Source organism: Anopheles moucheti, chromosome 2 (assembly GCF_943734755.1).
Source record: "Anopheles moucheti chromosome 2, idAnoMoucSN_F20_07, whole genome shotgun sequence".
Taxonomy (NCBI): Eukaryota; Metazoa; Arthropoda; class Insecta; order Diptera; family Culicidae; genus Anopheles; species Anopheles moucheti.
The window spans coordinates 44,593,170-44,617,080 of record NC_069140.1 but is presented as its reverse complement, the minus strand read 5'-3'; the positions used below and the strand labels follow the sequence as shown (position 1 = coordinate 44,617,080).

Below are 23,911 nucleotides of genomic sequence, written 5' to 3'. Positions count from 1 at the left end.
TTTGCCGAGCAAAAAACAACAATTCCGCCCCGGGGCTCAGGTATGCAAGAGCTGGTGGAAAATATGAAGTTGGGGAAAAGAACTCGAAATCGCCAACTAGTGCGATCGATCCTGAACGTAACCTGGCTGTCATTACGACGGAAGTTGTAGATGCGTGAGTGAAGTTCAAGCTCTGGCGAAGGTGGAGTGCGTTTATCACAATTTATGTTTAGCATTAACACGGACGGTTAGGACGATGAGAGTTTCGCGTGCGAATGATTGATGAGGAATCAGGAAAACCCGGGTTTAGGAACCGTATTAATTAACACCACCGTACAGGTTGTGGCCGCTGTATGTATATAACACAGTGGAAAAAAAAAGATTACCAGGGTCATGCAGTTGTTTGCTTTCGCTTGCTCTTGGGAGATCCTTATTTGGTGAATAAATTGACTGTGAAGCTTCATTAAGCTACTTTTATCGGTCCAGTACGCGTCAGGAGGAAATATTGTACATTTTAAGGATTGCCTTACATTCAATGCTACGACCACTGGTACAATATTCACACTCTAGCTACGTTGCCATTTTCATGCAGCTTGCAGGGAATTTCATACCCATACCGCTCAACGGCTACGGCAAACGCTTTAAACTTCACTTACACCATTACGGCCTCACGGCTATTACGGTCCTTTCGAGCTATAGTCCTATGAATATGAATTTCAATGACTTCACCCGGGTGTACTTCCGAAGGGACGGGATTGTTCTTCCATCAGCGGCAGAAGATCACACCCGTGTCGACAAGTGGCCGACTCCGGCCCACACACACAAACGGACGATGGGAAAACAATGGCAATTGCCGTGCGTCTGGCATCCGGCGCCATTTCTCTCCCCACACCCCGCAAACCCCGTCGCTTTTCAAGTGCGAAAACTCGTCCGCTTGCCCATCCTTTTGTGTGTGTCCTTTGGGGCAGCTTTGTGTGCTGGCACCACCTGCGTCAAACATTTCAAACGCCACGTACCCGCCGGTTTCGCATCGACTTAAGAACGTGGCGTGTGGAGGTCGTTCGTCGAGAGCAGTGTCAAAGGCCGTGTTCTGACCGGGCCTTCGGCAAGGGTGTGCCGTGTTCTTTTAAATCTCAGCCCATCCATTGACTATTCGGTATTTGCCCCAGATGGTTCCGGGGTGCCTGTGTACTGTCAAGTGTACCACCCTATCCTTCCTACGGCACGACACACTTGAAGGTACAAAATAATGATGCACTCATATCGCGCTTTATCGTGTTAGAAAAATCTGAAACACATACACACACAGAAAGGGACACAAAAGTAAGAGGAAGTGCTCGTGAGTGTTGTGAAGTTTGTATTACGTGAGTTGATGTTGAAAAGTGAGAGTTGATGTTGTATTACGATTCGCACCAAAACACTTACGGTTTGCAGGTTTGCGGCATACACCGGCGCGCGGTTAAGTATTACTGAAGAACGAGACCATAATATAGTACTGCTTCCTGTGTGCAACCTTTACAAACCTTGCTCGGGGACGAACGGGAAATGGGGTTTGTTTTTGAGTCATGTTCTACCCATTGAATATAAAGGGGTAGGATATGTTAGGCGATACAGCAGACAAGCAAAGAAGATATATCACCCCCAACCTCTACCCCAAAAGGGGGGGGGAGGGGGGGGGGGGGGTGGCAAGTTGGTTGCAAAGTTGCAGCTGCAAAATGTTGAATGCACAGCTAAAATATTGAAAGCGCGTGCTTAGACCAACGCAACCATCGCGCCGCGAGTGATGGTGGATGTGGGTGGTGTATGGCTTCAATTAACTATGCGATGCGAACCGTACGGCGCGCATCGTGTACTTTTTAGTGTGTCTGTTGCATAATGTATGCTTTGTCTTTATGAACTTTATGAACCAAAAACCCCCACCGACGCGGTGGAAAATGTGCACAGGGAAAAAAAAACATGCAAGTGTATAATGTTTGAAGTCATTAAATGTTTCACGGGGCTGTGGATGGTAGAATGCTGATGGGATTGTATAAAAACATGTACTTCGTTTGCAGTTCGTTTGCTTTGGTAAGGACTTTAATAATAAAAAAATTGGTTAGCAACTGGAATGAGGAAGTAGATCGGAGAATTTCCCCAACCATTTGCTTGTCGCGTAATTGTGTCATTTTAATCATCTATCATATTTATTCGAGTGAGTACATTAATCAATTGTTCATGATGGTTTTACTGCATAAAGAATTCACCACATGTGGTCGACCGTTGCAATCCGGCTAATGGATGGTCAATGGTGGGTTTCTTACACACTACGAGCACTTGTAGGGTATGCGTCCCATCAATTAACAACACTAATGGGAGAATGAATCTACACCAGACTTAGAACGTTAATTAAAACATTGCCCGCGCTTGGAGAAAAGTGATGCAGTCCGAGTAGGAAAACAGTCGGAAAAAGCATTTCATTTCATGATGGTTTCTATATTTTTGGTATATATTTGGCACATCAGTAACACGCATATTATACATGCGCAGAGGGGCCCATAAACAGTGTACTAAATCAACACTGACTTGTGTTCGAGATAGTTGTACAACAATGGAATTTTTGCAATTATAATAGTTAGCCTACGTACGCTTCTTCGGGTTCGCGTGATTCACATTTCGCGAGAAGAAAACACTTCCTGCACACACTTCCACTCAGGGCGGGTGCTGTGGCGTTATCTTGCTAACCCCCCACGCTCGTGTAAAGCACTCATGATTTCCACTCCACTCACGGTGTACCCACCACGGTAATTGCGGCCCGCACAGCGCTACATCGCTACATCGAACCCCTTTCGGTAGCCTACGGCGGTGAAAACTCGACTTCTGTAGCGCAGGTCGAAGTGCACCCGCTACAGTACAGGGCGCTACCGTCATTAAACCATTCCCCCGTGGGATCAGCCGCCGGTACCGTTGATGCAGTTGGATACGGAGAGAGTGCATACTTTCAAGTACCGGCACCTTGGAATGTTGGAGCTTTCGCTGGCGTGCTAGCGGGCGAGCACCTCTTATCATATCAGTTCGCAGCTGTTCGCTGTGTTGGCTGAAGACAATAGAACACCGAGTTTGGTACACACTTCCTTCTTGGCCGACGCATTCATCTGATATGCTCGCAAACGGAAAAACCGTCCGGCGAGGGAGGAGTTTTGAAACTGGATCCTAGCGCTTGGGCAAACAACTAACAACAACAGCTACAAGTATTCTTTCCCCTTCTCAAACCCCAACACTGCGTTTACAACAAAACCACCGGCGAATGGGGATATGGACGTGATTTAACTTTTCTTGTTGCGCATACCGTGTACCCTGGTGAGTCCGATGCCGACCAGAAGATTGTAATTTCAAACTGCCACAACCCGCCCCAGATACCTCCCTCCCCATCGTTCGTGTAGCACCATTGTGGTTCTAATAAATAAAGCGCAACCAATTCGGGTGGGTTGCAGCAGCAGGGTGGTAACGGAGAGATGAAACGGACGAATAAAACCCGGAAACCCACGACCGAACCTGCCGGAACTGGTAGTAAACTTCACTTTTACGTGACCGAGATTTGAGTTTACTTCGCCCATACACTAACGGACAAAGGTCACTAAGAGAGAATGCTATCTGTGTCTGTGTTTGGGGTTAGTATGTGCATGAGAGCATGGTTATATTATGAATCCCACGGTACTGGAAGCGTTTGACCACGAAACGCTCGGGAGTCATCTTTGACGATTAATTTTCAATGTTTTAAACCACACGTAAAGAACGCAATTCTTCATACTCCGTAATTTATCTTACTTAAGCTACTGTCTGAATGTTCCTTAATGCTTCTGTGCTAGTGTTTGCTTCCTTTTTTGTATTAGTTTATTTTTACTCGTGTCATTTTTATTTGAAGAAATTCGGTCAATCAAAGTATTGGCCATTATTATTTATTACTTTCTTCCACCTTTCGGGTAAATCGCGGATTCCTTTTCGGAAAAATGATACGTTTTTCGACGCAATCCCGGTATCCAACCAATTCTCGATCTGTTGATAGGAGAAGAACTGCTGGTCAGCCAATCCATGTGCCATGGAACGGAACAGATGGAAATCTGATGGTGCCAGATCCGGTGAATATGGCAGGTGCGGTAAAACATCCCATTTGAGGGTGTTAAGGTAGTTTTTCACAGGTTGGGCAACATGTGGCCGAGCATTGTCATGCAGCAGAATAACTTTGTCGTGGCGTGATGAGTATTCTGGCCGTTTTTCACGCAGTGCTCGGCTTAAACTCATCAATTGTTTCCGGTAGCGTTCACCAGTGATTGTTTCTCCCGGTTTCAGAAGTTCGTAGTAGATGTTGCCGAGCTGGTCTCATCAAATACTCAGCATAGCTTTCGAGCTATGGATGTTCGGTCGAGCTGATGATGTTGGGGTATGACCGGGGGATCCTCATGATTTTTTACGCTTAGGATTGCTGTCACGATTCTGTGCAGGAACCCCTTTCTGTTGTGCCGCTGGACCAGCAATTCACACATGCACATGCTTCTGTATCATGCCTAATGCATTCAGCCGTGATGATATGGCCTGACGAGTTACACCAAGCACGGCTGCAATCTCTTCTTGCGTTTGGCAGTGATTTTCCTCCAGTAAAGCCGACAATTCTTCGTCGGCGAACGTTTTGGGTCTTCCTTCACGTTGAGCATCCTCCACGGCGAAATCACCGCTTCGAAAGCGTCGGAACCAATCCCGACACCTTGTTTCGCTTAGAGCAGCATCGCCGTAAACACTCGAAAGCTCTCGATGCGCTTCGGCTGCCGTTTTCTTCTGCTCGAAACAAAAACAGCAACACCTCCCGCATATGGCGCTTATCCGGCTCAACATCAGACATTTTCAAGAACTAGGAACTTTTACTCGCACGAAATAATCACTTATCTGTTTACTCAGTTTGATTATGTCATTCCCGAACTTGATTTATGACGTTTGTAAACGTCAAAATCGCGCCACAGTCCACAGTGGGCCCATCGATTTAAAAACGGCCGTTATTTATTTGCGGACCTAATACTAAACATGGGAAACACCGGGTAAATGTGTAATTAAAGCTAGCGTAATCTAAACGCTGGAAGTTAGCGCCAAATTGAACACATTGAATATGCGCGGTGAGAGAAGAGAATCCTTGCCAATTCGGAATACACCCGGCACGTGGAGGACTTCCATCCTTCACGCGCCATCCATGAATCATTGTGCGGGGCGTTTTGCTCGTCGCCGAACGTTGAAATTCAGCAAGCGGAGCAACGGAACGGTGTTTGAGCACGAGCAGCAAAGTGTGTGTGTGTGTGTGTGTGTGTGAAAATAGGGTAAGTTAAGGACCCACTTGGTGTAAACTTCGAAAACATGCACGTACACGAGGAAGGCGTATTCGAGTGTAATGATACGGGAAGGACTTCCAACCTTCCATGTACACCGCGTAAACATCCTTTTTTTATCGCTGCATTCATTCGCTTTTCTTTGCCCCCATATCGTTACAGTGGGGTGAGTTCTTGTCTGTGTTTTTTTTTTTTCAGAATGTTCGGGAATGTGAAAGTAAGCTTCTTAGGGAAGAAGCAATTCGAGGCTAATATGCATGCAAACGACGCTTTCTCAAGGACCCAGGGCAGACGGTAGAAAGCGCTAGTAAGGCAAAGACAGAAGTAGAGATTTAGTAAGCGAAAAATCATTACCACACCAACATTCAACCGGGGTTCGGTGGGGTTCGGCGGTGGAAGTAGCTGGTGGAAGAGTCAAAAGCAAGAACCTGTACTACACAGTGCTAAAGCAAGCTGCACCAGTAAGGCATTGCAATTCAAATTAGTTGCGCGCAGTTAACGTGGAATCTTCGCGGAAAAGCGGCTTGGCAGTGTGTTTTTCTTTCTGGGCGAACAAACTTCAAGGAATCGCAAAAGGAACTCCAGCCAAGGCACGAACACTTTGCTCCCTCCGCGGGGCCGGAGATTTATGGTTGAGCATTAAATTACTGTACGCTGAAATGTTACTAACGGGGAATCTTAGCCAGATCGTTTCAATTATCTTGCCCAAAAGTCCGAACCCGTTCTGTTTTTGGTGTGTGTGTGATTAGCGAGTTTAGTTGGAGCTGGGGTTTTTTTTTGGTTTGGAAACTGCTTTTCTACAGAGTTTCCCATCGTTTGCATCCGAAAACGAAGGATGTTTTCGGGAACACAAAAATTCCTTCAATATTGCAGCCCGCTGTGCTATCGATCGTGTGCTGCACGGCTGCCATTCAGAACATTCTCACCAAACATCCTTCCAGCGACAAGTGTCAAAGTTTTCAATTAGCACACACCGATCGTGGAAAGGGGATGAGAAACTTCATCTGGCGAGAAACCCGCTCCATCGCTAATCAGCGAGCGACAGAAGCAGTGACGTTTTGCGCACGGAAAGTTTTCCAATCGATGTGGATGCCATTTGCATGCGGGTTCGCTTTTCTTGTCCTTTTTTTTGTATAAAGACCGGCACATATCGATGAACGTAGAAGGCAAACAGGAAGACTCTCTTTTTTCCGCTAGTAATCACGACAGTTTCGTCGCATACATGATTGATGAATGCAATTTGTTTGCCTTTTCCTCGCTCGACAAACTTCTCGAAATTTGCTTCGTTTTTCTTCTTTTCGCGAGATCTCCACCAAATCTCGCTTCTGGAGATCGGTTTGGAAATTTATCCGGATTTTCCTGGGTTTTCCACCCACCGGAATTGCTACCGGAACACACACACACACACTTTTCCAATCGCGCTGAGAGCTTTTCAGGCGCATTATGTTTTACGTGCCCCGCGAAACCAAACATCGCATGTAGGTCAGCAATGGTTTCTCATTAGGTTTTGGGGGGGGAGGGGCGGATATTACGAGCGTGATGGGGGAACACACCGTCGTAGTGACCGGTGTGTGGTACACGCGTCACGCTCTCGGACCCAAGATCGGTAATCAGTTCAGCTGAAACGTTCGGAAATTGTGGCATCCATTATGCATGTTGCCAAACTGGTGGAACGTATCCTGCCACGCTGCGTTCTGTGCGGGTACGTTTAGTGGGTTTTTTGTGAGGTTTTTGGGGGGGGGGTTTGAATTTGGGATTTCTCGCATAATTAACGTTGCGCACATATGTGCGGTGGGGGAACGGAACTCGCGAGGGATTTCCAATTTCCAGCCCATAGACAGCTTGTCGATGTATTCCCACGCGCGCGCAAGGCACACGGGGGAGCCATTAAAGTGGGCCGGATGGATGCCTCAATATTAGGGTTGGATTAAAGAAACATTACTGGGAAAAGTTTTTCCCAGAAGAAGCGTATGAATACATTAGACATTCCACATCATAAAGCCTGTGTTCGCAGAAGTTTGAACATATTAAGGATTAAATTTAACTCCTTGAAATAACCTTGTATGCGATGTGGATGGGTCGGCCCAGAAACTATTTCTGAAATCTCATTTTATCCTATCGTAAATATCATTTATGATTGATGTTTTACTGCTGCGCGGCTGATCAATGAGATACGCATCGATCGCCTAACACCGTTCGCATCGTATTGAAAGGTGTGTGACCATTCAAATACCTCCCAAGATGATGTCCGGCTAGTTTTGACTTTTACTGCGGTAACGATCGTGAATATCCAACTAAGAGCTATGAGTTATGTGTTTTGCATACGGCTTACAGCAAGATGCTTGCGAAATTGGGCTCCATTTTTACTTTGAAAGCTAAAAATCAAACGCTACGTCCACACACGTCCTCGTCAGATTTTGCCATGTGGAGATCTTTTTTTTTTTATTTTGTTTTTGTGCGCAACCGATCAGGACGGTTGTCTAGGCTTTGAGACTTTGAGTTTGAGATCTTAGCGACCACCGTCGATGGTTGAAGAATGAGTTAGACCCACGTAAATGAAACACCAAAAAAAAAACAAATCCTTCCGAAAAGGATCCGAACCCCGATGTGGCAGAATATAAATTACCGGGTCCGATAATTTATGGCACAGAGCAGTAACACGCACAACAAAACAAAACCAAGGCTTATGGGCGGTCTAACGTTGGCAGATTCTTCAACGGGGTATGTCCGATCTTTTGTTGTTTTTTTTGGTTGTCTTTTGTTCGCAAACGGTTGCTCCCTATCGGTTCTTTATCTTTCAGTGAATAATTTTGTCGTACACGGTAGACTGTTTTTTGGCCAAAATCGATACTTCGATGTTTTTATTATTGTTCGATGTGACATCTTGCATCATATAGACGAAAGGATAACTTTTGGTACGATCCTTTGCTGGGGTTTGATTTCGTCTTTTAAGGGGGTGCAGATCATCGGCAGCACTACTCGATCCCAAATATTTTTTTTTATTACAAAAGTTTTTTTGGGTGATGGACACAAACCCATCGGGGTATGGACCAAAAGTGGCTCATATTCGTAGCCCGACGTAGCTGCTCGAAATCAATGAGCAGCCGGGTGGATCAAATTCCGGTTTTTCGAATTTAATGAAGTGCTTTTCATCACTTTCCCACCCGACCTTGTGGGATTTGAACGGCCAGCCGTTCTTGGCAGTGGAAACTTTACGACTGTTAAACATTTCCAATCCTTCCGGGAACTAGGAACTGGAACAAGATCGCCCATTTTTTATACTTTTTCATCAAGCATTCGGTAACAAATACTATCACTCCAAACGAACGCTACGACCAATATAGAGCGGTCAGATTCTAGTTCGCGCCAGTGTACTATGCGCTGTCTTTAAAAAAAAGAAGCAGTCGGAAAACGAAACATGGAAATCAATATAAAATCACAAGATAGCTCGTTGATTAAATGTTTCCCGTCCTGTTACGATCGCTTTATTGAATGACAGTGCCGACCGATTTCAAATGATTATAAAAGTTAAGAAACGGAAAAAAACTCCCCAAGTCGGACCGGAATTTGAAGTCCGAAACCGACCTAAGGTAGGCACGACACGAACGGCAAGAAATGAACGATGCATAAGAAGCTGATGGAAATGTTGAAACGATGATGATTTGTTGACACGTTTCAGTTGGGGCCGGACCAATTTTCGTATCCTTTTTTTTCCTCCCATGCGAGGTTGCTTCGCCATCTCTCTCCATCGCTGTCCAAAGCCACTTCATCGATTATTTCAAGCGACCGGTCCATTGCTTCCTTCTTCGATGCGGCTCAACAGAAGGGGGTTGCCTTTTCTTTCCATTCGTATCAAACGGTTATAAATGGTTCGATATTTCTTGCCCTTTCTCTGTCGTATCGGGTGAGACATTCGGCTGAGGGACCGTTTGATCTTGCTGTCTGCAAAGACATTGGCAGGTTCACCCGAAAGTTCTCACAAGCTAACCAGCCGTAGCTGCTGGAAAAAGAAACGCACAGAACGAGTTTGCTCTTAACGACTGGGGCTGCTTTCTTTCTCCAGTGCATCTTCAACCGTAACCGAGCGCGAGGAAGATCCCGCTCTCACCGTGAAATGTCTTCGCCATGACTTTCCACCCAGCTGGACCGAGTGTTTACGAGCCGGCATCGTTTGATTCTGATCTCGCCGATGCCCGCGTTGAAATGATGGGATGCAGACTACTTTAATGCCACCCTGCTTTAAGAGAAGTGCCGGCACAGGTGGCACAAACCGGCCAAGATGCGCTTTCATACGAATGGGAGCGGTTGTTTCCCATTTCTTTTCGGGGAAAATCGAAACGAAGAAATAAATAAAATATTGTAACACTGGTTGTGAGAGGGCCGAGACGCGATACGCTTTGTTCTAATCAATTAATCCGGCTTTGTGAGCGATGGCTTATCGGAGGGTTGGTTTTTATTATTAGGTTACAATATTTTAATTGGCTGTCCGATTAGCAGCCATTTGTTTTTAGCTTTATGGTGCACCGGTGTTGGAAGATTGATCGGTATTGAAAGGGTTGGCATAATTAGTGCAATTGATTATTATTGTTTTGTTATCAACCGATTCTATAACAAATAAATTAATACATATTTTTATTACTTGGTAATTGGTGAGCATACGGCCCTCGGCCGTCATAATGGAACTAATTAAAAAAAATACTTGGTAATTGGTACCTTTTTGAATGAAACTAAGTATGAACTCTGTACTTATGAAATTATGAGAAGCAAATAAAAACAATAATTATTTGTAATAAAATTACAAAAGAAAAAGTAGAAAAACAGAATTAAACTCCTACATCAAGTGTTTCCCAATTTTGTTTTGCACAAATTTTAAATTTGTTTAGTTAATTATTTTATCCTCCTTTTTTAACAAAAACAACATTTTTTAACATTTCAAATTACAAAAATATAAATGCAAATAATTGACTAATTTTGGGATATAGATGATTAAAACATAAAACTTGTTAGGAAATAAAGTCGATTTCCGTTTGACGATTTTAATTATTATTATTTAATTCCTTGTTTGGTTCTTTGTAGCAGTTTCTGTTTCCATTTCCGTTTCGTAATGTTATATTTTGCATAAACATTTGCATTTTGTAATTATTGATATGTAGGCTTCGATAATCGTATAACCTTTTAAATAAATAAATAATTAAATAAGTAAAATATGGAAATAAATAAATAATAACATAGAAGAAGAAAATCAGAACCCTCTCAAGGAAATAAATAAATAAATAACATGGAGTAACATTGTAATATGTAAACAAAATAAATATTTGAGACAATTTTGTGAAAAAAAAATTACGACAGGTTTGCAGGCGGTTTTTAGCATCCGCTATTTAAATTTTACAAACTAACCTACAACAAAATCCTCCGTGGGAAGGAAAACACTTATACCAAAACAAACCAACATAAAACCCATGAACGCAATCAAACAAAGCGATTAAGACAATGGAAAAGAACGGCTCAAGAAGCGACGAAAAAGTGATCGAAAAGATGACAGCCTAGCTTTATACGTTCATCCAGCCGTATACACGTATATCCGCGAGATAGAATGATTCCGGGAGCTTTCTTCGAAAATCCATCCCCCGTTTAATGCGCCCGCGAGGGCCGACTCATTCAAGGGCCGAGAATCAATGGGGAATATGGTATCGGAGAGTGGAGGAAAACTGTTCCATTTTCATCCAGCACACGATAAGCTTTCGCATTTTTCGACCTTAGCACTCATCGCAATGATCGATTTTTTCTTCGCTTTCAATGATGAAAGGGAACAATTTGGCCTGCCAACACACTGTGTGTGAGTGTTTTGTTCTTGTTGTCCTTCATTCTGCTTGCGTATCGATATCAAACACTGGGGGATTACCTCTGCCCTGCCAGTAGCCGGCAGAGGGTAGTGATCATGTGCACACACACATACACACTTACACACAAACTCATAAGAAAACAAACTGAGCACCACGGCACGCCACCGGTAGGAAATAAATCCAGTAAAGGGAATTATCTTTCGATTACGTTGCCATCTATCTTAATGTTTCGATGCCGGCTTCCGCACCGGGTAAGGAAGGATGTGCCCGTACAGCTGAAATCCACCCTGTGCTGTCTTGCGTACCGCGTAACAAGGTATATGAGGCAGTGTGTGTGCGCTGAGGAAGGCTCCTTCGATCGGAAAAATCGAACTTCATTTTCCTCATTTTTTCGACTCCACCCAGCTGAAGCTTTGGTTTGCGTGCCATCGCAGGTTCGGCAAAGGGCATGCAGGGTACAAACAAAGGTACCAATGCACAATCCCAGTAAGGACACTCGCTATCTGAGCAAGCAAGCGAATGGATTTGTTCGGTTTCTTTGCTGAAAGCTCCTTTAAAAACCCATTTCGTACAAGTACAAGGCGAATTCAAGGCGAACAGTGCGATGTTTTTTGTTTTGCTCTTCATCTTTTACTGTTGGCTGATTAGTTTCTGTGCTTCTTTTCTGTCGCAACGAGCTTACTTCGTACGTTGGGCGTGCTTTTGCTTCAAACCATTTATCCTTCTGGCAGGTCAAGGAGAGCCAGCCCTGGTGATATTATTGCGATGTTTTAGCCAAGATTGTTTTGGCCCGATAGAAGCATTAGATGCAATGATAAACATCATTCCCTGTTTTATCGCAAGCACGATGTCACTGAATCGCTTCGATGAAGCAATTTCGGGGCCATTGCATCCGTTAAATTCGATTTATTATTGTTTTTGCTTTTGTCGAAAAAAAGATTTTGCAATGCAATCATTATAAAAAGGTTTATAAAATTTGGTTTTATTACTTAGTAACTTTGTTTTGTGTAACTTTAAGAACATGTTTCCCCTATCGAGCGGATTGCATACTTTTGTGTCACTTTTACCACCTGACCTGCACACTGTTATCGATTTCCGTCCAGCACGCTTCGGTCGCGAATTATCGTCCTGCTCTGTATGGCCGTTCGGGCTGCCGTATGATTTTCTGTAATTGCATATTGGCATGCCTGACTCTAATAATCTCGACTCGATTCGATTGTGGAGGTAAGAAAACTTAACAATCTACGCGAAACACACACTCACACATTCGGGATGATGGATTAGTGTTTGATATTGGGGATGGGATTTTTTGTCGGTCCTTACGGTCATACTAGTGCCACCTGGCAGGACTAGAACGGGCCAGGTTGGGTTGCGTGTGAGTTTGTAATTAAAATGTAAGGGTAATAAAACTGGCACACAATCATATGCAAAGAAGGGCGTATATTATTTCCATTTCTTTGGGTTGTGTAGACGATTACGGGGCATGTTGGGGACGGGCATGGAGCAATAAAATGTTATCGTAACAATGTATACTCAATATAGTTGGCGCACAGCTGGCTAAAAACATTGAAATCACTTACCATTTTCATCGCCGATGATGGAACTGGCCGTGGTTAGGTTTATCCTTCCGGTAACCAACAGAAGCAGTAACGTTTTCGCAAAACACCTCCAAAGCACTGCTGCCGGCAGGTGCACTTTTGTCACGCGTATGGCCAACATATTTGCCCTTCGTATGCTTTCTTTCTTCTATCACTGCCACCAAACACTTTCACTGCATCTCATCAACACGTGGCCTCGTAAAGCTGCATGGAAAAATACTTTTCCCACACACCCCGCACCCGCTTAGAGGATGAAACGCGCAAACAAAAGGAACTCAAAAGTAAACACACACACACTAGCTTCGCACAATTTTTAGTGGACACGCTTGGGAATTTCGATTTTGCATCTCTCACTGTGCACACCACGCTGGACACGTGTGTGGTGGACGTGTTTGCATTTAATTACGGTATCAATATTTATTTTTTTATTCTATTTCACTTCACACTCAACCAACTTTTGCGTAGCACACACTGCACACACTTTATTTTTCACATCGCTGAAGCTATATTTGAAGAAACGATGAAACGGTTACAGTAGAGAATGATCGAGTGACCGCACTCACGAACCCACCAACTATGCATTCTGTACAAGCACGCCCGGAACCGGATACGGAAATACCTGGATACAGTATGCAGCCGTTCCAAGTTTTGCCACCATGTCCTGCGGTGAGCTGGTGGTAACACTTGCACACTTTCCTTGAAATTCTATACACACTGCAGCATCAGGGGCAAGTTGCCACAACTTCAACATACGACAGAGTATTTTCGGTATCAATATCTTCCTAGAGGTCTTGCTCTCCTTTTGAAGGTTAATTTGTGTACACCTTTCTATTCTATTTTCCCATTTTCCTCTCTCCTTCGCTATTGTACTGTTGTGATTAACTTTTACCGTGTGCATCGAATTAAATTATTAAAACCGGGTCTTTTATTTTACTTTTCGCTTTTGTTTTTCTTGTGCACCGAAATATTCGACATTTTTTTTTTTCACTTTCATCACCCTCTTTGGCATTTTAAATATTTTTCCCGGTTTTGTGTGTGTTCTTTTTTTTGTTTGTTTACTTTTTTTTCCATTTGCGTTGACCCATTTTGCTGGTGAGCAAAGTGAAGGAAGTGAAGGAATTCGTACTCATCCTCGGGAATAAACTCCCGGAACTGGCAGGACTGAAATATTTTCCCAACTTTTCTCCGTGAAAGTCGTGCCGAAATAGAGTCACCAGAAGGGAAGGAAGCAAAACACATTGTTTGAGTAAAACTTTTGGAACTTTTTATTCATGTTTTCGGTCGCTGCCTTCACTACAACTCTGCGAACCACAAACAGGTTGATCTTGCAGGTGGTAAAAATGTTTCATTTTAGCACGATTTGCTGGAGGGATGAGGGTGGAAAAAGCGGGGAGAGGTAAACGGGACATTAATAATTCACTTCGGAAGGTTATTAGAATCATCTATCGTTCGCATCCTCGCCTCCCCCTAAATTCCTTCATATAGTAACAGTACCATAAAAAATAAAGAAAAAAGGCGCATTCCACTGACGCTTAGCTAAATTATGCGCCACAATAGGTGGAAAACTTGGGCAAACTAATGATCTGCTCCGGAATAGAATGTCCCCGATGAACAAATCCCGCTTCGGCGATTCAATGTCCGTATATTGGAGAAACTTTTGCCCCTGGTTTGGTACCGGTGGGAAATGTTTCGGTTTCGAGAAAATGAACGGCCCTTTATGGCCCAAGCAGGACGATAATTGATTAGTTAATTATAATTGATCGGGTGTGTGACGTAAGTGAATGTATGCTGCTGGAGCTCTAGTTTGGTGCGCCGGATGGAATAGGAATAATAACCTCTGCACCGTACAACCGGCTGCCCATGTAATGAGCTATCGATCTTCGGTAACTTTTCCACACGCCCATTTTACGCATGCTGTTTTCCTTGATTTGTATGCAGGCTGTTCAGCCGAGGAGAAAAGTTTGTGTTTTTTTTCGGAATCGGCTTAGCCAACCGAAACTTTGTTTTTAGCGCGTAATTAATGAATCTCATTAGGATATGAAACGAAACAATCGTGCTCTGAGTGTGGGGGTTGGGTGTTGTTATTCAAAATGTAATGGAATATTTGCAATAAATGCTGCTGTTTTGATAAAATTCGAGAAAAGCATAATATCGACTTGGACTACAATATTGGTTATTATGTTTAATCAATCCATTGAAAATAGTAATACAAGTGGTGGAAGTAATATTAGAAGTACAAGTAGACCTGCTCACAATTTATAATCATATTTTGGCTGGAAAAGTGGTTTAGCTTCACAATCTTTTCAAAAACAGTTTTTGTTACTATGGTCCCATAAAAAAGACGAAGACTCAATCCGCTTACGAGCACCCGCAGAAATATGGAAATTTTCCACAAACAAAAGCTCTCCTCGTGTAGACCATCTTTTTCACCAGAAGTGGATAAAAAAATGCTGTAAGCTCATCGTGGATTAACAATACTGTGCCCGGTTTGTGCTACGAGTACGCTCCACACCGTATACTTTCTAAAGGAAGAAATATTAAGAAGAAAAAAAGCATAACGCCCAACTGACTACTGTCCCCCGAATTGGTGTATCATGATGTTGCGCGGTTTATTTTATTCTCTTCAAAAATGAATTCCTTCTTCCCGCAACCGACCGTTGTAAGAATGCGCCTTCAGTTACGTTTACGTGCCTGTATGGTGTACGGTGCCTTCCGGCGAAAGTGACCACAGAAGCACACACACCCCGACACTTGGGGGTGAGTCTATCGCATTTCAACGGCTTCGCTTCCGTTCGTTCGCTTCCGTGCGCTTCGCGAAGTGATAGCGCACGAAGGATTAAGCCAGGATTATGGAATCTCGCCATTTTTATCCCGCCGCCCCGAAACGCTTGGGCCCGGATTGGGCCAGCTTTGGGGTTAATTTTTTATTTCCCCGTTCCGAAATGCTTCCCCAGCAACACTTGACGCGAATCGGTTCGGGGTCGAGTTTGTCGCCGTATTTACCTTTCTTTGCCAAACTGTCGGTACTCTGTGGCTACAAGAACCGAACAGGATTAAGCGTAAATACTCGCGCAGTGTGTTTGGTCGATTGTGGTGGGTGGATTAGTGCCTGCAAGCTGCAATCACCGGCAGCCATTCGACCGGATCAACCTCAGCATGGAGCTAAGTACGTTGTCTTAATCGCGTTACTACTACTGCGGGGGTAGATCAAACGTGTGAAAAAGAATTGAAGCGATATGTTTTTAATTTGCTTAAGTGATTTTAAAACTTCTAGCAAAGGTGGGCTACGTACGGGGAGGGAAAAAAAGCACGCACACACTCCTATTTACATTTGGAAAACATTTTCGTCCTTTTTTTAATTTTGCACTTTGACTAAGGCAGAAAACTTTTTTAATTTATAATCCACCTTTCGGAGCTTTTCGTGATTTTATTTCGCCCTCGCGCTTTTGGGTGGCAGACAACAAAAAAACAAACAATCCCAACCCGGACATTTTCCCGAGAGGAGGATGGTTTTTGCGATTTTGTGTGGAATGAAACTAACGAAATGAATTGTTCAAACGGCGAAGAAAAGCTCCCCTTCGTTTGAAAAAAGAAGGAACGAGCGTATTAAATTTGTTGCAGCTTTTTTGGGCCCGTATTTGTTCGAGCCGGCTTCATAATGCTCAGCTAAAGGTACATCAAGGTAAGATAAAGGTGAATTATTTTCGCTGGCCGTGCACCTTTCTCTACATTGTTAAGGCTCATCTGAACCATCCAAAAAAAAAGAGGGGCCAAATAAACAAAAACAAAAAAAAGCCAACACCTTCCCACGATGATGATTTGGCTCCGTCTTTCGCCTGTTTTCGCCAGTACGCGTTTTAAAGGTGGTATGATTTTCGTACCATTTAGGGGACTGCACGTGCAGCTGTTTAGACATTTGCCTTTTTTTTTGTGTGTCGTTCGTTTGTTGTTGTTTTGAAGCTCAGTCACACACGGGTACACGCCGTGTTTCGCTGTAATATTCCACTCGGAGCTTTTTTTCGCCCGTACCACCAGAAGGAATACTAATAAAATGGGTCTCCACCGGTAGAGCAAAGTGCCGGTAAGGAAAAAAGTAAATCATCTCATAAATGTGACCACGTGCACAGGGCACAAATGAAGCAGGGAAAAAAAAGGGATCCTCCATTTTTTTTGTTACCGATACGCTTCTGGTGCTTGGGGAAGAACGGAAACAGGGCAGGATGTTTTTCCGTGGCCTTGTGCTGGATGCAGTTAAAACGTCCATAATTCAAACCTGAACCCACCACCAGGCTGTGCGGGTGTGTGTGTATGTTGGGATGTTTTTATTTGCCAAATGTAGCAATGAAATGGATCGGAAGGATTCTTTGCTGTCGGGTCAGGAAAGGGACGTTTAAAGACGTTTCCATGTTTCAAAATTTAATGAAATTCTTCGCCCACCTTGCAGCACCTTGCGATACGTTGTGGAACTTTTTTACGATCGGCTCTACCGATCGTCTGCTCTCTAGGCTGTGCGTACTGTGAATTTCACTTACAAATGCTGCGTTCTTAGAGCACGCAAGTATAGTCGGCAGGATTTCGGATTGTCTGTGCGGAGTTTCGTTTCGCGGTTTCCACCTTTTCCTCAGTTCAATCGACCAATAACCATTGCAAGTTTTTCCCTCGATCCCCCGTATTTGACGTGGCTACTGCAGAAGTGGCGCCTAAAATCCCCAAAAGGACCCGTTACCACCGAAGGTCCCACCGGGTTGGAACCTTCATTTGCGGCAACTCTGTGTTCACTGTTCACCTGTTTCTTAACAGCAGCAACAAAAAAAACACACACAGCAAGAACTCGTTGCCGTTCACTAGACGCGGGCCGAAAACTTGTAAAATGGGTCCGGTACCGGTACGGTCCCGCTTCGGTTCGTGGTTTATGGTTGCGGTAGAAGGAAGTTGTTACCGCAAATTTAACAATTTCCCCCTGTTGGACAAATGCGAAAACTCCTTCGCAGTGCGTAACGGAGGATGTGCGGTGGGGTTTTGCGGAAGCTATTGGCAACGATGGTGAAGTTGTTCGGCCATGCAAGAAGGGGTTGAATGATTGGAAATGCTTAAAGGCGCGCCTTTCGTTTCGGTCCTTTCAGCTGACAGAAAAAAGGGTCAAACGGGTTGAATCGTTCTGTTTCTAGCGGGGGCCCGACAAAACTTTCCACGAAAAGCGCTTTCCAACCGTGCGTGGAAAGGATCGGCTTTAAGTTGGGGGGGGAGGGCACACTTTCAGTGCACACTGGGTTATTACGAAGGGGAATTCAACTTTACGTAAAAAGTTTTATGACAAAAAATGTGGTACGAAAGTTTTGTTTTTTCCTTCATTCCTTTCATCGTTTCACTTCGTTTTATTTATGTTACCATTATGACGCAAACGATTGGAGAGAATATAAATTCGACATTCTTTGTTTACGTTATTTTCAAAAGTGTGATAAATTGTGTTCAGTTCGCGGAATGCAATAATTTATAGCGTAAGTTAAAATCTGTTTGATTTAATGATTTCATCAAGCATTAGACGCAATTTATTTTTCATACAATACTGTCATCTTCAATTTCATTCCATTCGCTTTTTCTTTTACTCTGCGCTCTATGCTATTAGAAATTCTTGAAACAACCCTAGTCGATCCATCATCCAGCAAATAAGTCGACGAGTTTAAGCGGGAATTTTCACCGTCAAAGGAATAGCAGTTCACAAGCATTACTTGCCCAGTCAGACGGTGCGTAAAATCGCTTGTTCATGAATCTTATCACAATCGCGTTAAAAGCTTTTCCACGGCCATTTTCTTCCATCCCGTGCGATGCAAGTCATGGCCTACTTTGAAAAGCTGCACTTGGTGCTCTCCATTTGGATTGTTGGTTACAATAATGTAGAGTGGAAAAAGGCGAAAAGCAAAGCAAAAGGAAAGCCTTTGTTGATGTTTGGTTTAATCGCAATTTTGTGGATGGAAGGTATGTTTTAGTCTGTTTAAAGTTCTTCTACTACTACAACACTTCACACACGCCATCGTATGCGACACTACTTTGAAAATTTCTTGAAGCTAGAGTGGTGGTGTGTGCCTACTGCAAACAAATCGTCAGGCATGCTATCACGAAAGCGACATGTTGGCGAATGGGTGACGATGCTTGGTACTGGCTTGGCTTAATCTTAAACATTCAAAGACCGAGTTAAAGGCTCGCGTCCAATCGTTGTGCGGTTAGAAATTCCAGGAGCACACAGGAAACACACAATTTATGTATTCCGCGAACGGCGTTACGAGTGAACCTTTCCAGGAAACTTGCCCCTTCGCGTAGGGTAAGAATCCTGCAGCGATCCAAAGGCAACCTTAGATGGTTGCTCCGGTGCTTTTCATTGTACCTTGAAAAATTTGCATGCAACTCGTAAGAAACAACGGGGCGCTTAAGTACCAGCAATGTGGGCGTTCTGTTCTCGTCGAAAGCTTACGAGCAGCAGCACCCTTGAGTCTCACAGTCTGTACCAATGGACGGTTTTTTTTCCCCGCTTGTCCATTCATTTGTTCATGCTTGAGTTCTAAACACCTTGGGGAGACCCCTTTCCGGTCTTGCATCCCCAATCCGGTGGAATGATTTTCCAAAGCGTACTGATTAAGACATTCGGTTGGCTGTGCGTTTTAAGCGGTTTCGGGGTTACGGTGCCGGGGTGTGATTTACGGGTTTTGGTCCTATTTCTATAGTTGCCTAAATCCGGAACGATTTGATGGTTACGGGTGCGATTGCATAAGAGGGGCAAGGTAACACATACTATTCAGCTAGCTTGATCAGGAAAAGGGCAGACCCGAACCCAAATGAACTCAGGATAATTTAGCAACCACGATTCGTGAGGCAGGAAATAATCGAGAAATAGCACAACAAATGTGACGTCATAATCGTATTAGGGAACGTCCAATCGAATAAAGTTGTGCTTTATGGGTTTAATATATTCAATCCAGTGTATTTGGCACAAACGGTGTCCGACCTCGTTACGTGGCAAGATTATTCCAATACGGTAGTGTGTGTTGGGTGACTTATGCAGTGATAATTATGGAAATTAACTCCAAAATTGATGGCCAGCCCCCAAAAGCGGGGTTTATTTCGCTTCAATATGAAATTATAAATACCGAAACCCAACTGGGGTCGCGTTTGTCCGCTGGTCAAACAAATCAATCGTCGCGGTGGAACAGTTTTCCTCCATCATTTAATCCACATCCACAACCGTGCTTGCCCTACAACTTACTGCCGGCGTTTTTCGTTCTGTTTGAGTTAGTCCACAACGGTGCGTTAATCCTTGCGATTTATCATCGTATATATCCTCCATGCGTTACTTTTTTTCCCAGCACGATTGCACACTTGCACGCTTATCGGCGCGCATCGGGAAAAGGATCGATTGCCGTTCAGCAAACAGGACACATTTAAATATGGTCCCAAAGCGTTTCACCGCTGTTGCTGTTGGTGAGGATGATGCATAACTAATTTATCATTTAACGGCTGAGCAGATAAATTCCGCGAGCGAAGGTAAACCATTGCACGAATACACACAGCAACAACACCAAAAAACAAACAATCCGACAATTAACTTCCGGTTGAGATCCGGCCCGGTAATGATTTATGCTTTTTCATCAATTTTCACTCGCGCACACAAACACACACATCTACAAATTCACGTTATCAATTTTCCCATGCATCATGGAGTAATCGCGTGATTAGCGCAGCACACGAGGATACAATAATTGAACTAATCATGTATCGTTTTTTTTTTTGTGACACTGGTCCGACTATTCACATTAGAGGATCGCAAATTTGCTATTTTTCACATTTTTTGTTTGTTTGTCACGAATAATATTGTATACACCTTTCATTTAAATATACCTTGGTAAATTAACCATTTTCCATAGCTACTTTGATATGACAGCGGCACACACTTTTCATTGTGTTGTTGATGTTTCTTTCCCAGTACTGAAACGGTGTTGTGACCGTTTTATGTTTGAATATGCTTTCTATGCCTTCGTATATTGCACCGCCTGCTTTGATTTTCACAACTGCAAAAAACTTTCACACGATTTTTTTCCAATTCATAGATGGGAAAGGAGTTATCACTATTTTTTTCTTGCGAATGTATAGCGTTGGATTATAAACTTTAAATATATTTTTAAAATCAGTTGCTTAACAACAACAGTTGCAAATAACAAAAAATTTGAACTTAAAACACTTGTATTGATAGCAAACTTTGCTTATTCTGAAGCAATGGACAAGTTTTCCTACTTGCTTTGTAAATTTCGCACCAAACTGCTCGGTATCAGCTGCTGGATGCTGCCTACAAGGTTCGAAAAACCCGCATGCCGGTTCTGAAGCCCGATGAGGAAACTCACAACAATGCTCTTACCACAAAACTCACCATTACGGTTACGGTGCGGAAACGATACCCTTGAGCTAACTTTGGGACATTTCAGGCTCGTACTAGAACCCCTGTCCGTGCCCAGGACGCAAACACACGAATCGCACAGTATTTCCTGCCACAGGAAAGGTTCACTACTATAGGCGCACGGTGTTAAAAATTAACGAGATAGAAACCACTGCAACACGTAACGCGCCCACACACCCCCTTTAGTACGGTGCTACCGATACGCGTTTTAAACTAACCGTCCCGTCTGTGCTGGCACGCAGAAACGCACACCGTACCGAAATGCCCCGAACCGAAGCGTGTCAGCATTTAAACAGCACTGTGTGTGGATGCGGCCCGTCCCAATGCTGGTTGCGCTACCCAGTCTGCTGCGGTTCGAAACGCGTTCTCGCGCCACTCTCCGGCTGCTCCGGCGGATGTTTTTGTGGGAGGAATTTGGTGCTCTCACGCACTTTTACGCTGATCGTCCCTGGGCCGAACCAGCACACTCTCTCGTGTTTGGGATTCGGTTTTAGTACAACTGTACCGCGGCGACATGCGTCGCGCGTGTTTGGCGCGGTTGTACTAAAAGCCCTACGATTCTATAAAAGTGAACAAGGAACATTCGGGAGAATGGAAACATTGAGAGCATGCTCTCGGAAATGCATTTTTATGCTCGATAGCAAGCAAGAAAACACACTTACCAAAACGAAAACAATGCAGCCGGAATGGATGAACTTGGCATTGGAAAGACTGGTTCATTGATGGGTTTGTTGAGGCTTTTTGCGTATGCGAGCATATTTAGCACCGGTTGCTAGGTGATTGCTTGTTTATCGCGGTGCCTATTATGATCGAATGAACGTTTGTAATTTTCTTATCAAAGTTTCATTCGTAACGTTATTCTCTTTGTTAAATAATCGTTCTATGCCTATATATTATTTATTGCTTCTTTATTAATTAACGATTAAGGAAATGAATAATATTTTATTATTTTGATTCGATTTTTCATTTCCTATCAACGTCGCTAACAAAGTTCAAGTTATTATTATTATTATTATTTATTTAATCAAATTGTTTGCCTCGCGGGCTGTACAATGGTATAACAAAAAATGAAATCTAAAGTGGCCCTGAACTAAACCCTACAACGAAAAGAAGAAATTAAGAAAACTGTAAACTGTAAAAAAAGTATACTTTTTTGTGAAGTGTATTGACGATATGAGTATACTAGCTAATTTTTTTTTATAGGAGATTGTTTATATTTTTCATGTTACTGTTACATTCTTATGCAGCTTAAGGTAAGTGGCTAGTATATTTGCATATCTAAGGAATTATATCATATGCTTATTAAACAATAAGTTTTAACAAAACTGCCAAAGAGAAGCTTGAGTTATTCATTTGATAGCACTGCTTTTAGTTCGACCTTATAATGTAAAGTAACGCTGTATAGGGTTTTTGCTATTAAGCTTAAAGCTAAGTTTGAAGCATCTCTGCACAACACTTCCAAAATTAATGTGGCGTGTATTCGTCCAGTAATCAATTGTAGAATATAAAATTGGATTAAAGTTTAGCATAAACCTCTTCCTAATAACCGGCTACAATTATAATCCCAATTAAAACAGTGCAGACACCGTCCCGCTGGCAAGCCATTTAACACAAGGCACGTTATCTACTGTCATAATAATTCATGAAAAATTATGTACTCCATAATCAACTATGGTGATTGGTAGGATTGCATACAGGAGTGTTTTGATTTCCGTAACCAGAACCTTCAACTCAAGAAGGCTCATGTCGGCACGCTTTGTTTACTCTTCAAGGGGTGTTACCACCTAATGTGGTTTGCTTTACATCCGTAATAAAATCACGCTTTTTATGCTGATGGACACTACGAGAAGTCGCACATTCTCGCTACCAGCCGTGCGGGTTAACGGTGGGTGAACTATCAGTTCTTGTTGCATGTTGTTCTACTCGTCGATACATTTGGTATTGTGGCGAGCTGGCTTGGACCAATAGGCTTTCACTAATGGGTGGTTTGACTGTTGGTTGCTTATCGCTTGAAACACATCTCTTATCTGGTGACAAGTAATTTGGTCGTGAAGTTGATCCAGGTCCGGGAAACCAGAAGAAGGTCGCATTGGTCATTCCGGGCCGCTATTGATAGGGTCATTTAGGAGAGCCATAACATCTTTCTGTTGGACGCGGTGTGTTACCAGTGTGTGACAGGCGGCGAGGACTTTATCAAACTCTACCCCTACTCGACATACGAGATGAGGTTGCTCTCGAATACCGGATTGGAAGCGACTTCTAATTAATTAAATCAAAACTAATCGGCAATCGAGAAGGCTGCTGTATTTCTTTTTTTTCTTTCCGTGAAGATATATATTTTTTGGACAACGAATACCCCCGTCCAGTCGAGTTGATGTGTTGTTGGAGCGTGGTTAACTGGTTGTTTTAGTATGAACATTTCAACCCATTAAGTCTGTCGCCATTTCACGATGCTGGGACATCCTAATGGAGCGATTCGAAACGGGGAGAAAGAAAAGATATACCAAAACCCGTGGAATTCCGTTCGGACTACGGGTAAACTATGAAGCTTTTACCGTTTTGTTTCTTTTAGTTCGCTACTATTTTGTTAAAATATGATACGATCGCTTGAAAATGGAGCGCGCCTGTCCGTGGAAGTCGTGAGCCCACGGTTATAAAACTGTGCCAACTGCTGTCTCGTAGTAAACGTCAGGCCTACGC

General features: G+C 43.3%; 1 protein-coding gene across 1 annotated transcript in view; it reads right to left on the bottom strand.

Moving 5' to 3' along the window:
• The window catches only part of LOC128296777 (nephrin), a 77,827-nt gene extending 64,938 nt beyond the window's left edge, over positions 1–12,889 (bottom strand). The window contains exon 1 of the mRNA XM_053032261.1: positions 12,751–12,889. Within this exon, the coding sequence (XP_052888221.1) occupies positions 12,751–12,889 (139 nt within the window). The remainder of the gene's footprint in view (positions 1–12,750) is intronic.
• Positions 12,890–23,911: the final 11,022 nt, after the last annotated feature.